At 42.3% G+C, this 16,559-nt stretch overlaps 1 protein-coding gene across 2 annotated transcripts in view; it reads right to left on the reverse strand.

Moving 5' to 3' along the window:
• The window catches only part of ncf2 (neutrophil cytosolic factor 2), a 55,501-nt gene that overhangs the window by 12,748 nt on the left and 26,194 nt on the right, over nt 1-16,559 (reverse strand). The window contains exons 8-12 of one of the 2 annotated variants that reach the window (XM_063064053.1): nt 14,485-14,626; nt 12,192-12,239; nt 10,784-10,859; nt 7,723-7,781; nt 4,106-4,233 (exon numbers count right to left, since the gene is read on the reverse strand). In XM_063064053.1, coding sequence (XP_062920123.1) covers nt 4,106-4,233; nt 7,723-7,781; nt 10,784-10,859; nt 12,192-12,239; nt 14,485-14,626 — 453 coding nt within the window. Of the gene's footprint in view, nt 1-4,081; nt 4,234-7,722; nt 7,782-10,783; nt 10,860-12,191; nt 12,240-14,484; nt 14,627-16,559 lie in introns of both variants that reach the window. The other variant, XM_063064052.1, reaches the window with a different exon arrangement.

A 16,559-nucleotide genomic window follows, 5' to 3' on the forward strand; every position in this document is an offset into this window, starting at 1 on the left:
CAATGAGGAAGGGTTAACTAGCAATCTTGTCGTGAGAGGCCCCTTGGGTAAGAGTGATCATAATATGGTGGAATTCTTCATTAAGATGGAGAGTGACATAGTTAATTCAGAAACAAAGGTGCTGAACTTAAAGAGGGGTAACTTTGAAGGTATGAGACGTGAATTAGCTAAGATAGACTGGCAAATGACACTTAAAAGATTGACGGTGGATATGCAATGGCAAGCATTTAAAGGTTGCATGGATGAACTACAACAATTGTTCATCCCAGTTTGGCAAAAGAATAAATCAAGGAAGGTAGTGCACCCGTGGCTGACAAGAGAAATTAGGGATAGTATCAATTCCAAAGAAGAAGCATACAAATTAGCCAAAGAAAGTGGCTCACCTGAGGACTGGGAGAAATTCAGAGTTCAGCAGAGGAGGACAAAGGGCTTAATTAGGAAGGGGAAAAAGGATTATGAGAGAAAACTGGCAGGGAACATAAAAACTAACTGTAAAAGCTTTTATAGATATGTAAAAAGGAAAAGACTGGTAAAGACAAATGTAGGTCCCCTACAGACAGAAACAGGTGAATTGATTATGGGGAGCAAGGACATGGCAGACCAATTGAATAATTATTTTGGTTCTGTCTTCACTAAGGAGGACATAAATAATCTTCCAGAAATAGTAGGGCACAGAGGGTCCAGTGAGATGGAGGAACTGAGCGAAATACATGTTAGTAGGGAAGTAGTGTTAGGTAAATTGAAGGGATTGAAGGCAGATAAATCCTCAGGGCCAGATGGTCTGCATCCTAGAGTGCTTAAGGAAGTAGCCCAAGAAATAGTGGATGCATTAGTGATAATTTTTCAAAACTCGTTAGATTCTGGACTAGTTCCTGAGGATTGGAGGGTGGTTAATGTAACCCCACTTTTTAAAAAAGGAGGGAGAGAGAAACCAGGAAATTATAGACCAGTTAGCCTAACGTTGGTGGTGGGGAAACTGCTGGAGTCAGTTATCAAAGATGTGATAACAGCACATTTGGAAAGCGGTGAAATCATCGGACAAAGTCAGCATGGATTTGTGAAAGGAAAATCATGTCTGACGAATCTCATAGAATTTTTTGAGGATGTAACTAGTAGAGTGGATAGGGGAGAACCAGTGGATGTGGTATATTTGGATTTTCAAAAGGCTTTTGACAAGGTCCCACACAGGAGATTAGTGTGCAAACTTAAAGCACACGGTATTGGGGGTAAGGTATTGATGTGGATGGAGAATTGGTTAGCAGACAGGAAGCAAAGAGTGGGAATAAACGGGACCTTTTCAGAATGGCAGGCGGTGACTAGTGGGGTACCGCAAGGCTCAGTGCTGGGACCCCAGTTGTTTACAATATATATTAATGACTTGGATGAGGGAATTAAATGCAGCATCTCCAAGTTTGTGGATGACACGAAGCTGGGTGGCAGTGTTAGCTGTGAGGAGGATGCTAAGAGGATGCAGAGTGCCTTGGATAGGTTGGGTGAGTGGGAAAATTCATGGCAGATGCAATTTAATGTGGATAAATGTGAAGTTATCCACTTTGGTGGCAAAAATAGGAAAACAGATTATTATCTGAATGGTGGCCGATTAGGAAAAGGGGAGGTGCAACGAGACCTGGGTGTCATTATACACCAGTCATTGAAAGTGGGCATGCAGGTACAGCAGGCGGTGAAAAAGGCGAATGGTATGCTGGCATTTATAGCGAGAGGATTCGATTACAGGAGCAGGGAGGTACTACCACACCTGGAGTATTGTGTGCAGTTTTGGTCCCCTAATCTGAGGAAAGACATCCTTGCCATAGAGGGAGTACAAAGAAGGTTCACCAGATTGATTCCTGGGATGGCAGGACTTTAATATGAAGAAAGACTGGATGAACTGGGCTTGTACTCGTTGGAATTTAGAAGATTGAGGGGGGATCTGATTGAAATATATAAAATCCTAAAGGGATTGGACAGGCTAGATGCAGGAAGATTGTTCCCGATGTTGGGGAAGTCCAGAACAAGGGGTCACAGTTTGAGGATAAAGGGGAAGCCTTTTAGGACCGAGATTAGGAAAAACTTCTTCACACAGAGAGTGGTGAATCTGTGGAATTCTCTGCCACAGGAAACAGTTGAGGCCAGTTCATTGGCTATATTTAAGAGGGAGTTAGATATGGCCCTTGTGGCTACGGGGATCAGCGGGTATGGAGGGAAGGCTGGGGCGGGGTTCTGAGTTGGATGATCAGCCATGATCATAATAAATGGCGGTGCAGGCTCGAAGGGCTGAATGGTCTACTCCTGCACCTATTTTCTATGTTTCTATAAGGAACCCCCTTCCAGTATCGCTGTCTCCCATCACCCTTCGATAGCACCGTCTTGTTGCAGGAAAACAAGCCTGGGGCTCCCACTGATTCAGTGATATTGGTGTGTTGCAATGATTTTATATGTTCATACGGGGAAAATATGTGCTGTGTGTTCAATATCCAAACGTTACTTAAAATGTTATGATGCTATTGACTTATCACCTATATTCCGGTCGTGATTAACACCCCCCCCACCCCCCCAGGTCGGCTGGTCCACAAGAATGTTGCAAATATTAAACTGGTCTGCGGTGCAAAAAATGTTGGGGACCCCTGCTAGGTAGACCTATCAGTTTTCTCCGTGGGCGGGCTTTACAGTCGACCTCAAAAATAATGACAGTGTTGCTTGCTGCACTGTTTGCAACAGTGACTTTTCTATTGCCCATGGTGGGTTAAAATGTAAAAGACATGTTATAGGTGAGTTTAACAGGTGTCATTACAGCGTAGCTAACGTTATTTAAACTAGCTGGTTAGCTGCTAAGGAGCTACGCTATTGCTGTCCCACGTGATGAGGCCAAACTCGCTGTAGACTTGCTTAAAGTTGTAATAGAGTAAACACGATAATATAATACAAGTACATATTTTAATGTCACATTTTCTGCATACACACAACTTGGTTTACAGATTAGACAAAATCACTAAACAAAGTATTACATACACCCTTAGAGGTCGACGGGGGTGCTACCTCCCTGAAATAGTGGTGATACCTCCCTGAAATGAGTTTTTGCAAGGTGGGATGTCTGTATATAATCAGTAAAATACAGTCACACAAAAAAAATACAGTCCAAGACCCAGAGTCCATGAATGTTGCAGCCGAACAAGTGAATCGGACTTGCAGCATTCCATATTAACAATATCCAACAGGGTCCTGAGATCACAAGGAAAGTGACTAAGACGATCACTCTCTGTTAGACTGTACACCACCTTCATGCACCAACTCCTCAGACAACTCCAGCAGCACAATCTGCACCGTCCAGTTTCTCTGCCAGTGAGCAATTTGCTGATAGATAGACTTGCTTTAAGTTCTTAACGTCCAGCAGAGTCTTACAATCATTACAAAATTTGTTTAAAAAACAATACCACTTTTGGTTGGCCCTGCAGAAGCCACTGCAACCAAGTGTGCCTCCTTCTTACTAGAGTGACCTTACATTCAACCATCTCACGTTTACCCTTCAAATAACTTGCTTTAATAGCAATTAGTGAGCACATCATCCTTTTTGAGTTATTTTATGATATGGGTGGAACTGGCAAGGCTGCATTTATTGCCTTTTTTAATTACCCTTGAGTTGTTGATGGAGGTGGGCAGCCTTGAACTACTGCAGTCTTACTGATGAAGGTACTTAATGTTACTGGGGAGAAATTAACACAATTTAGAAACAGTGCCAATAAACTGACACACTAATGTGACTTGGTCCAGACTGTATTTAATGTGGGTTTGCTGCTTCTGGTCAAAACCCAGTGTACCATCTACCCTCGTCCCCTTGCTGTTACAGATCACAGACTTGGGAGGAGTTGACAGAGTTTCCTAAGACTACTGGATTTAATTCACGTGTGCTGTTGCTGAGGGGAAATAATGTATTAGGTGGCTGATGGGGCACCACTGTGCCTAGGGCAGTGGAAAGTGCTCATTCCATCAGATGTCTACCTCGTGATCTGTAGGTGGTAGAAAGATATGTGTACCTCTGTAGGCTATCTAATACTATTGGGAATATTTGATAAGTTTCACCTACCTCAGCTCAATGATCTTTTCATACCTATTGAACTTCCGACCGATGACAGCCAACAGCTCACTGAGCAACAACCCTGGTTTTGCACGTATCGCCACCGTATAGTTGAAGTGTATTTTGACTATACATGTTTTGGGCATGGGGTGATTCTTGCGCTATTCCATGAGGAAGAAAAGAATTTCAGATTATTGTAATTTTATATTACACAGCTCAGATTGGCTTGTGAAGAAAAATTAAGGTTAGTAACCAACACCCACACTATTTGAAATAATCACATTTCTTAACTTAGTGGTAAGCAATGAGGTAATGGTTAAAAGCAAGTTTATACAATAGGCCCCAGTTCCACTCTATTGAATCTTTGTATGAGTTTGAATATTTGTGTCTGCTGGATAATATTCCAAGGTGCCAGGAGAAATATGATGAAACATCTATACTAAAATGCTCTCACCCATTATTAGGCAAGTGAGGATTTAGAGGACAGTACCTGGAGAGCACAATAAAAAGGCCAAGTTTACAACATGACACCAGGAAGGACAGAAGGCAAATGGGAATTACATTTGAAGTCAGAAGTTTACATACACCTTAGCCAAATACAGTTAAACTCAGTTTTTCACAATTCCTGACATTTAATCCTAGAAAACATTACCTGTCTTAGATCAGTTAGGATCACTACTTTATTTTAAGAATGTGAAATGTCAGAATAATAGTAGAGAGAATGATTTATTTCAGTTTTTATTTCTTTCATCACTTTCCCAGTGGGTCAGAAGTTTACATACGTTTTGTTAGTATTTGGTAGCATTGCCTTTAAATTGTTTAACTTGGGTCAAACGTTTTGGTTAGCCTTCCACAAGTTTCTCACAGTAAGTTACTGGAATTTTGTTCCATTCCTCCAGACAGAACTGGTATAACTGAGTCAGGTTTGTAGGCTTCCTGGCTCGCATATGCTTTTTCAGTTCTGCCCACAAATTTTCTATCGGGTTGAGGTCAGGGCTTTGTAATGGCCACTCCAATACCTTGGCTTTGTTGTCCTTAAGCAATTTTGCCACAACTTTGGAGGTATGCTTGGGGTCATTGTCCATTTGGAAGACCCATTTGTGACTGAGCTTTAACTTCCTGGCTGATGTCTTGAGATGTTGCTTCAATATATCCACATAATTTTCCTTCCTCATGACGCCATTTATTTTGTGAAGTGCACCAGTCCCTCCTGCAGCAAAGCACCCCCACAACATGATGCTGCCACCCCCATGCTTCACGGTTGGGATGGTGTTCTTTGGCTTGCAAGCCTCACCCTCTTTCCTCCAAACAGAACAATGGTCATTATTGCCAAACAGTTCAATTTTTGTTTCATCAGACCAGAGGACATTTCTCCAAAAAGTAAGATCTTTGTCCCCATGTGCACTTGCAAACTGCAGTCTGACTTTTTTATGGCTGTTTTGGAGCAGTGGCTTCTTCCGTGCTGAGCGGCCTTTCAGGTTATGTCGATATAGGATTCGTTTTACTGTGGATATAGATACTTGTCTACCTGTTTCCTCCAGCATCTTCACAAGGTCCTTTGCTGTTGTTCTGGGCCAAAGTACCTTCATCTCTAGGAGACAGAATGCGTCTTCTTCCTGAGCAGTATGATGGCTGTATGGTCCCATGGTGTATATACTTGCGTACTATTGTTTGTACAGATGAACGTGGTACCTTCAGGTGTTTGGAAATTGCTCCCAAGGATGAACCAGACTTGACATCATTTTTTGACCTCAATCCAATAGAAAATTTGTGGGCAGAACTGAAAAAGCATGTGTGAGCAAGGAGGCCTACAAACCTGACTCAGTTACACCAGTTCTGTCTGGAGGAATGGAACAAAATTCCAGCAACTTACTGTGAGAAGCTTGTGGAAGGCTACCCAAAACATTTGACCCAAGTTAAACAATTTAAAGGCAATGCTACCAAATACTAACAAAGTGTATGTAAACTTCTGACCCACTGGGAAAGTGATGAAAGAAATAAAAGCTGAAATAAATCATTCTCTCTACTATTATTTTGACATTTCACATTCTTAAAATAAAGTAGTGATCCTAACTGACCTAAGACAAGGAATGTTTTCTAGGATTAAATATCAGGGATTGTGAAAAACTGAGTTTAAATGTATTTGGCTTAGGTGTATGTGAACTTCTGACTTCAACTGTACATCACCCCCAAGTACCCTTCTAAAATCTTAAGTTGTGGAAATACTTCCTTAACAACAGTAGATGAACCGAGTTGTTCAAGAAAATGATTCAGTGCTGCTGCCTTAAAGACAACTGTCAATGTTGAACAAATTCTGACTCTGGTAGAGACGGCTGCATCGTAGGAAATTACAGTTACATCAGATTCAAAACATTATCACAGAACACAAGCCTTTCTCCGCATATCGCTTTACACTGTTTTGGGAAGAAGCTCTAACTTTAACAATGAAGGAACTTACTGTACTTAGCACCCAAAATACAGACCCGGGAACACTTGTGGAGTTGTTATATAGCAATATGTACCAGACATCAGGGTGCAGGAAAACTGGCACAAATCTAACATTGAATCGTTCCATGGGTTGCTGTGGAGAGGCTGAGGCAAGAAGTGTGGTCACTGAATGCTGACGCCTAGGGTCTAGGGTTAGCATGGTAAGGGGTTGCTCAGATATGACATCGTACTCAGCTTCTCCAGGTGTTGACACACTAGATACTCAGATGTCATTTATTACCTCCTGTCTAATGTCTCGCAAGTTGCTGTCTTCTTTCTTTTGTCTGGCTGGACAGCAATAGATTTCTCTAATGTAACAAGCTCAAGTGAGAGACTACATTTCCCAACACATCCGAGAGAGGACCCAAGTGGTCATTAACAAAGCAACCTCTGAAATTGTACTCAGCAGACTTGAGCACCGCACCTCAGTGCAGAGTGACCGCATTCTGCCCATTCCCAGTGCCACAGCAGCTTCTTCACTCCAAGCCTTGGACAATGCAGTGCTGTGAGAGCACCAGTGGAGGGATTAGCCCCAGGTTCCCACCGTGACACAGTGCTGCCTAACAAGATCTCGTTTGTTAGAAAAAAAATGGCACAGCATCCATTCCTGGACCGGTTGTATCTCCTGGACCAACATCACTAAACTAAATCTGGTGTCTGGGGCCAGTGATGAGCAGGTACATGTAATTCTGTTAGCAGTTAATGAAATCCCCGACGAGATGAAATTAAATCCTTTATACTTGCAGTCTTATAGGAACAGGAATGAGAAGCAACATGTGTATTTGTGCAGTTGTGGGTTCAGTATTGTAGAACACGAGCTCGTGATCTTCATTACAATAATTAGGATGCAGTGCGTGAGGTGTGGTTCTTCATCTGAGACACGAAACTAAATCTCTGCCGGCTTGTACCACTTTTTGAGTGAGTATAATGAGATTATCAACTGATTTTGCACCTGGTGTTGGGACAGCATTCCTAATGCTACCAAAACCCAATCAATATTTTACTGTCGTTCAAACTTTGTGATCCGTGAAACAGCTGCTGCCTTTGCTACATGATGATAGTCACAGTTTAACTCCTTGTTGTGCATGAAATATTCAGAAATGATGACAAAGGACAAACTCAATAACTTACTTTCTTTTCTCTTAACACATAGAGTCTCTTACCTGAATCTTCTTTGAAGGTTCTATCACCTGTGGGCTGGTCATGCTGGGTGAATTTTCATCTGTAAAAACAGTCAATTTTTTTTTTTCAGAAACCATTTTGTGAATTTAACTCAATCAATTGGCTGATTGGAGAAGGTGCTTGGGAAACTGAAAGGTCTGAAGGTAGATCAGTTATCTGGACCAGATGGACTACATGCCAGGGTTCTGAAAGAGGTAGCTGAAGAGATTGCGGAGGCATTAGTAATGATCTTTCCGGAATCACTAGATTCTGGCTTGGTTCTGGAGGACTGGAACATTGTAAATGTCATTCCACTCTTCAAGAAGGGAGGGAGGCAGAAGAAAGGAAATTATAGGCCAGTTGTCCTGACCTTAGTGATTGGGGAGAGGCTAGAGTCGATTGATAAAGATAAGGTCTGGGGACACAAAGGCACTTGGTAAAATAGGCCAAAATCAGCATAGTTTCCTCAAGGGAAAATCTTGGCTGACAAATCTGTTGGAGGTCTTTGAAGGAAAAACAAGTAGGATAGATAAAGGAGAATCAGCGGATGTTGTTTACTTGGATTTTCAGAAGACCTTTGACAACATGAGGCTGCTTAACAAGTTAAATGTTGGGACTGCTTGTTTTTATGTTCAATGTCTGTGATTTGGATGGCAGAATTGGTGGCTTTGTGGTCAAGTCTGGGGATGATATTAAGATACATGGAAGGGTAGGTAGTGTTGAGAAAGCCAGAAGGTTGCAGAAGGACTTGGATAGATGAGAAGAATGGGCAAAGAAATGGCAGATAGAATACAGTGTCAGGAAATGTAGAGTTGTGTACTTTAGTGGAAGGAACAAAAGCATAGTCTACTTCCTAAAGGGGAGAAAATGCAAAAACCTGAGGTGCAAAGGGACTTGGGAGTCCTCGTGAAAAATTCCCTAAAAGTTAATTTGCAGGTTGAGTCAGTGGTGAGGAAGGAAAATGCAATGATAGCATTCATTTCAAGAGGACTAGGATATAAAAGTAAAGATGTAATGCTGAGGTTTTATAGGGCACTTGTGAGGCCGCACTTGGAGGATCGTGAACAGTTTTAAGTCCATTATCTAAAAAAGGATCTGCTGACTTTGGAGAGGGTTCAAAGGAGATTCATGAAAATTGTTATTGTATGAGAAGCGTAAGATGACTCTAGGCCTTTACGCACTGGAATTTAGAAGAATAAGGTGGGATTTCATTGAAACCTATCAAATGTTAAAAGGCCTAGATAGAGGGGACATGGAGAGGTTATTTCCTATTGTGGGCGAGTCTAGGACTAGAGGGCACAGCCTCAGAATAGAGGGATGTCCATTTAGAACACAGATGAGGAGGAATTTCTTTAGCCAGAGGCTGGTGAATCTGTGACAGTTGTTGCCACAGATGGCAGTGGAAGCCAGGTTATTGGGTGTATTTAAGACGTAGGTTGAAAGATTCTTGATTAGTCAGGGTGGGAAAGGTCAACAGGGAGAAGGCAGGAGAATGGGGCTGAGAGGGAAATGGATCAGTCATGACCAAATGGTGGAGCAGACCCAATGGGTCAAATAGCCTAACTCTGTTCCTATGACTTATGTCTAGTCATGCAATTGATTACTGTAACATTTATAATTAAAGATTGAGGATTACCTTTACTTGTCAGATGTACGTCAAAACGTACAGAGAAATGTAGGTTGGTTGTGTCAATAATGAGCACAGTCAAGGCTGTGCTGCGGGCAGCTCACAACCGTCACCATGTTTTTGGCACCAGCGTAGCATACCCAAAATTTACTAACCCATACTAACTCGTACGACTTTTGAAGTTGGAAGGAAATCAGAGAACCCAGATGAATCCCACACGGTCATGGCGAGAATATACAAACTCCTTACAGACGGTGCTGGGAAGTGAACACAGATTGCTAGTGCTGTAAAGCATTATGACTCCCGTTCACTGCCACATTCTCATTACTTGAAACCCTCAGTCCAGGATCAGGATGCTGAATAACCAGAGTCTATTTCTTCAGTCAACAAGATAACTCGTTCATACAGATTATGGGAGTGAAATACAACCATATTCAAGGATGCTTAAGTTCCAACTTATTTTAAAAACTGTTGCTATTCCTGGGGTGGTTGGTATCCAGATCATTCAAGGTTCAGGCTAAAATCTCCAACCATGATTAGGATAGTCCTGACGAAGGGTCTCGGCCTGAAACATCGACTGTACCTTGTCCTAGAGATGCTGCCTGGCCTGCTGCGTTCACCAGCAACTTTGATGTGTGTTGCTTGAATTTCCAGCATCTGCAGAATTCCTGTTGTTTCCATGATTAGGATGATGTGTTTGATTAGTATTCCTTTCAGTGCACTTGTTCTAATGGAGAGAAGCCTGTGGCAGATCCTTCAAGCTGCAATGACTGGAGTTCATTCCATCATCCCTGGAGCCCCAATAACTCTTAAAGTTACCATACGCTCCTTGTCAAACTGAAATCTGGCCTCTCAAAGGTCTGTTCTCAATTTAGAGTTTGCCCATGATCAATTGTCACTATCGCTATCAAAGGCATTGGGAACTCTCCATCAAACAGTAACCTATATAAGAAGGGACAAGGGAAAAAGACATACATTTCTCCTGTTTTTCCAAGGACGCCATGCACACCATCATTGCTTTGCAGGAAGGCTTGGTGTGGTTTTTAATTAAAGGACACCAATCTACTATGGAACCTGTCAGCAGCTGTGGTTCCTGCGCTCCCACACCAGCATCAGTCTTTAAACTGTAGATGCTAGAAACTTGAAATAAAAACACTGTTGGAAACACTCAACAATTTACATCTGTGGAGATACAAGAAACAATAATGTTTTGCATCCAGGACTTTCTATTTGAACCAATCTAAGAACTGTGACTTGTAAAGATAATTTCTCTCTACACAGATGTGCCCTGACTTGTTGAGTGTTTCCTGCAATTTTATTCTATTCCTCATGAACACAGTGATTAATTTCTCCTATTGAATATAACTTAATGTGTTAAAATCTTTTTAGCTAGGACAATTGTAGTTATAATCGCACTGTGTGCTGAAACTGCTCACCTTTCACACCAGGCGGTCTGTCAGGAGCTGTTGTCCTGGGCGGCGCAGGGATCTCAGGAGAGGGCAATCTTTCTGCCTAATCAGAAAGTGCACACAAAATAAATCGTTATCTTTTATAGAAAAGCTCAACTTGGAGTTTTCTTTAAAATAAACTACACAAAACAGTATTTACAAACTATTTTCTGCACTGATAAAGTTAGGGTGGGTTTGCATTGTTTTTTATCATTCCATTTAGCAAAGTATCATTAGTTCTCTTTCCGACTTGGTTATAGTAACATCCCACTGCTGGGAGGGAACTGAATTTAATTTAAAGTATATTTATTATTAAAGTATGTATACCATATACAACTTCACGATTTATCTTGCAGGCAGCCACAAAGCAAAGAAACACAACAGAATTTACAAAGAACCCACACCACAAAGACAGTCATTCATCCAAAATGAAAAAAAGTAAGAACAAATCATGCAAACCATTTTTTTTTAAAGAAGCGAACAATCTACAGAAAGTGAACCACAGAGTCCCTGAAAGCAAGCCCACAGCTTTGGAGCCAGTTCAGAACTGCAGCCGGTCCAGGTGTCCGATGGCAGCAGGCCACAGTCACAGAGTCAGTTTAGCACTGAGACGAGATAAAGCCTCATGGAGCAGTGAACTGAATCCCAGTTCATCCTCTGTCTCAGCCTCAATGCCTTATTCTTTTTAATCAGGCTCAGCGCTGAAATTGGTCAAACATCGATTCATTATCCACTCTTGGTCCCGGGCACCGCCCCTTCAGTCTGGCCCCAAGTCCGCTGCAGCAATGGCTGTTGTGGCCGTACCTGCAGACTCAAGAGTCCAGTTTGCCAAATATTTCAGGATACAACAAAACAACCGGGTTGGGGTTGTACAGACAGTACAAAAGCACACCTTCCAGCAGGAACTTACAGGCACAGATTGAAGTGACCATACTCCCAAAATTTAGTAGAAATGTCAGTAGTTTGTTAGCTACCTGCAAAGTCGCCATGTCTTACCAGTGCCACCTTCGCATTCAGACACTTGAAGTGTGCCTCTTGCTTTCGTTCACAGGTCACCATCAATAGGTGGGCCAATCTGCAATTCTCCTGGGCACTGATAAACTAATTGATGTCTGGAGCCCCCCCCCCTCCACCCCATTACCAGCATGGCTGTACAGACATACTCATGCACTGTCACAAGGTTGTTATTGGGACTGACTGATTATTGTTCGCTCAACACTAGTTCCCTAACCCAGTTATACTGGGCCTGCTGCCCCTCAGAGTGGGATGACCACAGTGCAGGGAGCAAATACAACACGTGCCTGTGATTTCTGTAGCCATTGTGGAAAGCTTGAAACTCAATAAAGGTTCCTAAACATGAAGCAAAATGAGGCATTTGTCTCATAAACAGTTTTACCTTCATTGGTTCCAGTGGCTCCAAATAATTGTAGGGAACTAACCCAGTCTAATAAACAAGAAACAAGAGTTAGCAAATGTCTATAAACAGCATGCTTCACATATTAATACAACCAAACTAAATGTGACAACAGCTGCCAGGAAGATCTTTAAAATTAAATTTAATGTACAATATTGAGCTGAAAATTGCAAAAACTCCCCATATTGTTTTATACAGGTAGAAGAACAAGAATTAGTGCTACTACGAGAGTGTTATGAATAAACTCAAGTTGAGGTGATCCTCAATGATACTCCGACATCCCCCACCACTCCTCAGCCATGTCGGCCTTCCTGAGGCACCAAAGGGCTATCATCAGGTTACCACCCCTGCCAAATTCAAAATGAACTGGCAGCACAGGGATTGGAATCAGAGCCAGTTTTGGTACAATTAAAGGACATCAGTTTATTTCTCTGCATACACACTGTTTGAGCTTAAGTACTTCTGTCTTTTTCTGCTTTTATTTCAATTTCAGTTCAGGTGAATTTTGATAGTTCTCAGCCAGCCCACTAGATGGAGCAGTGTGGAGACGACAGGAAGAGGAACAGAAAATAGTGACTCTAAATGGTAATGCTCATTTCAGATGCACCGGAAATTGACAGCTCATCTTACTGCAGCTGGTTTGCCTCTACCCCTGTAGAAATGTATGCAATCGTATGTATATTCTATATACAGAACTTTGGGGGTTGGGGCACATTTTGGTCTTTGCAGTCGGAGCTTTGGCTGTCATCTACAAGTGCTGTGTTAATGCTTGTACAGGAGAATAAACTTCCATGAGGACGAGAGTCAGCCTCCGCCTTTGATGTATTAAAATCATGGAGGGCCAGACCCAGATGTAATATCTGTAATTGATAGTGTTGCCATCACCAGTTCTAGGATCTCTCGTGTTTGATTTTTTTTCTATAACTTCAGGCAATTATGGTATCCATATGGTAGCCTTCTGGTATCTGACCATTTACCTTTGACAAATTGCACCCTGGTGGTTTTATAACTTTGCACCGGCAACCTCTGTGAGTGAAGTCACAACAGGTGGAAAACTATGTGAACAAAGAACTAAAGGCGGGGAGTGCAGCTAACCGAGGAAATGGAGCCCATTTGTTCACTTCCCTTACACCTCTCTCTCTGCCAATGAGATTGCCAAACTGCAGGCTGCTCCAAAACCAAATGAGAGGCAAGTTGTTCTGGGGAAGCAAACGGATTACTGAAATCTAAGTGATCTGAGCCCTGGGTCAGCCGTGCAGGAACCAGGAACTAACCGAATAAATGAAGCACAGACAGTTCCAGGCACTGAGCTCTCCAATTGACTGCTGAAGGGGAAACATGTACTGAAGGGCAAAATCAAAAAAAAAATGTGGAGACCTTAGAAGGTTAAGCAGCCCCTGTGGAGGGAGGAAGAGTTATTGATTTGAAACATTAACTGTTTCTCTCTTCACAGATGCTGCTTGATTTGCTGAGTGTTTCCAGTATTTTCTGGTCTTTATTTCAGTTCTAGTATGTGCAATTGTTCACCACGATGTGGAGTAAGTACTCATTGCCAGAACATCCCACTAAGTTTATTGAGAACTGCATTGTGGAAACTGGAGCAGACTCCGTGGTGAAACAAGCATCATGTCAATAAGCTAAAGTCCACTTCAATATGTCTCCAAGTTATTTTCTGAATTCAACAGAACATCCTGGTTACCCTAATTCACACATCCATTACCATGCAGATTATACAGTATTAGATGTGTTAGTTTAGAAGCATTTGTGAGGTGATATCTTTTCCTTCTGGATATTTGCCAGTTTGAGAGCATTGAATGACCCAACAGTCAAATCTATTTTGATCCTAACACTCCAGTTGTGACAGTGTGGACAAGCCCATCAACTCTCCAAGGGAGAACCCATAGGAGTGAAGGGTGACCCAAGGTTTGGCACTAACAACCTGCCAAAGATAAATTATTTTTACATTAATAGGTATTTCAGACCAGCTACTATGTTGCTTTTCCTCAATTACGATCTGTTATTGCAAACAATGTTGACATGTTAAAAACACTGAGTTCTACATAACACAAGGATGCAGCAAACCAACCATCATGTACATGCTAGCTTGTTGTGTCAAATGTCATCAGCTGTATGCCCATAATTTCACCATAAACCTTCAGAATGGTACTCCGAATAAAAGAAATTGCCATACGGTTCTGAGTTGGCGAGCTACATCCAATGATCTCCTGAAGTGTGTGCACTGTGCCCTGCTGAGAATTGCTCCATTGAAACTTGCCTTGTCGTTGAACATGATTGTGGCCCAGTTGTCCTGACCTTGCTCCTGCAGGAAGACGATATTTCCTGGCTGCAATTCCAGCTCCTTTTCATTATTGGGGATGAAGTTAAATAACACACGGTAAGGTTTTCCCTCCAGTGTTCTACAGAGATAAAAGAAACTTCATTAAACCTGGTCACATCCCCATATGTACATTTTTCAATGTTTAAGCATCACAGCTGAGTTAACGAGATAATTTTATGTGCTGGCACATCTCTACAAAAAATAATGCCACTGATCATGTGTCGAACTTCATAGGCTATGAACTGATGGACAGATTTCAATCACAAGAAAGAACCCCTCACAAAGAGATTAAGCTGAATAACTCTTTCGAAAATGAGCCTAGTTGGGTGTAATTTTACAGTACTTTTGAATAAAATTGACTGAATCAATCTTGCCAAAGGGTTTTGGCCCACAACATTGACTGTGCTCTTTTCGGTAGATGCTGCCTGGCCTGCTGAGTTCCTCCAGCATTTTGGCAGTGTTGTTTGGATTTCCAGCATCTGCGGATTTTCTTTTGTTTGCGAAATTATAGAATAACTAACTGCTGGAAATGAAGAGATCAAGGTTGTGCTGGAGACACAAACATCAGTAACTGTTGTGAAGTCTGGATTTATTCCTTTTGGGATCTGAGACATTAAATGAAGCAGAGTCCACAATGGGAGAAGGAAGCATGGCCTGTGCATGGGAGGCTGACAACAAGAGGATGTTAATCTGAGAAATATGGTGAATGGTGTAATTAGCTTAATTGTGGTAATTTATTCTCAGGACCCCTGCTCAGCTCTGGGAGCAACTACTCCTTTTGCAGTTTCTGATTTCAACCCCATCCCCCACAAATCTATGCAGCGGAGACCGAGGAACTGTGAGAAAGCAATAGCATTAGTCGAGCTATTTAGTTCAAAAGTCAAGAGATTATGTTGCAACTTCATAAAACTCTGGTTAGGCTACATGTGGAGCGTTGCATACAGTTCTGGTGCCCCACTGTTGAGGTTTTGGCGACAGTTTTAGATGAGACTCACCAGGATGCTGTCTGGTTTAGGGGCTATCACAAGAGGCTGCGTAAGCTTGGGTCATTTTCCCTAGAGTGCCGGAGGCTGAGGGGAGATCTGACAGAGGTTTACAATATTACGAGAGGCATAGATAGAGAGTATCCATTTCCCAGGGTTGAAATGTCTAATGCCAGAGAGAATGCGCTGAAGGTGAGAGGGCATAGGTTCAAGGGGGATGTGAGGGGTAAACTTTTTACTCAGAGAGTAGAAGATGCCTGAAAACCACTGCCTGGCATGGTGGAAGAGGCAAATAACATCAGAGGCTTTTAACAGACATTTGGATAGGCACATGGATATAAGGAGGAGATAAGGAAAATAGAGGGATATGGACATGGTGTAGGTAGGAGGGATTAGTGTTTGGGTGCTTTTGATTTGCTTGTTGGCTAATGGCCTGTTCCTGTGCTGTGCTCTTCAATGTTCTATTTTTATAATTGACAGGGTAGAAAGAGAGATAGTCAGGATATTTGTGAGAGTTGATAGGTTTGTAAAAGTTGTCAGTGGATAGACTGTCTCCAGCGATCCCCCCCTACCCCACCCACCAGCCTTACCCCTCAGCTGGTCTTACCTATCACCTGTTAGTTCCCTGCCTCCACCCCCACCTTCTTATGCTGGCCTCTATGGCTATCCTCTTCAGCCCTGATGAAGGGTTTCAGCCCAAAATATCAATTGTTTATCCCCTCCATCGATGCCGCCTGACTTGCTGAGATCCTCTAACATTTAGTATGACAAATTTATAGGAACACAATCACGCCACTGTTGCTGGTAGAATCACAGATTGCGACAAGGAGGCCTAATGGATCGGCTGGTAGTGGTGTCTCAGCAACAACCTCCCACTCAATGTCAGCAAGACCAGGGACTTCAGGAAGGAGGAGTTAAGAGAGCACATACCAATTGCTCCAGGCTTCGTGTCTGAGGACTCACTTTCGTTCTAAATGCTATTTGCTCACTTTTATTGTTTGCACGATTTGTGTTTTTTCCCTCTCTGCA

The sequence above is a fragment of the Mobula hypostoma genome, chromosome 12, assembly GCF_963921235.1.
Source record: "Mobula hypostoma chromosome 12, sMobHyp1.1, whole genome shotgun sequence".
In the NCBI taxonomy this organism is placed as follows: Eukaryota; Metazoa; Chordata; class Chondrichthyes; order Myliobatiformes; family Myliobatidae; genus Mobula; species Mobula hypostoma.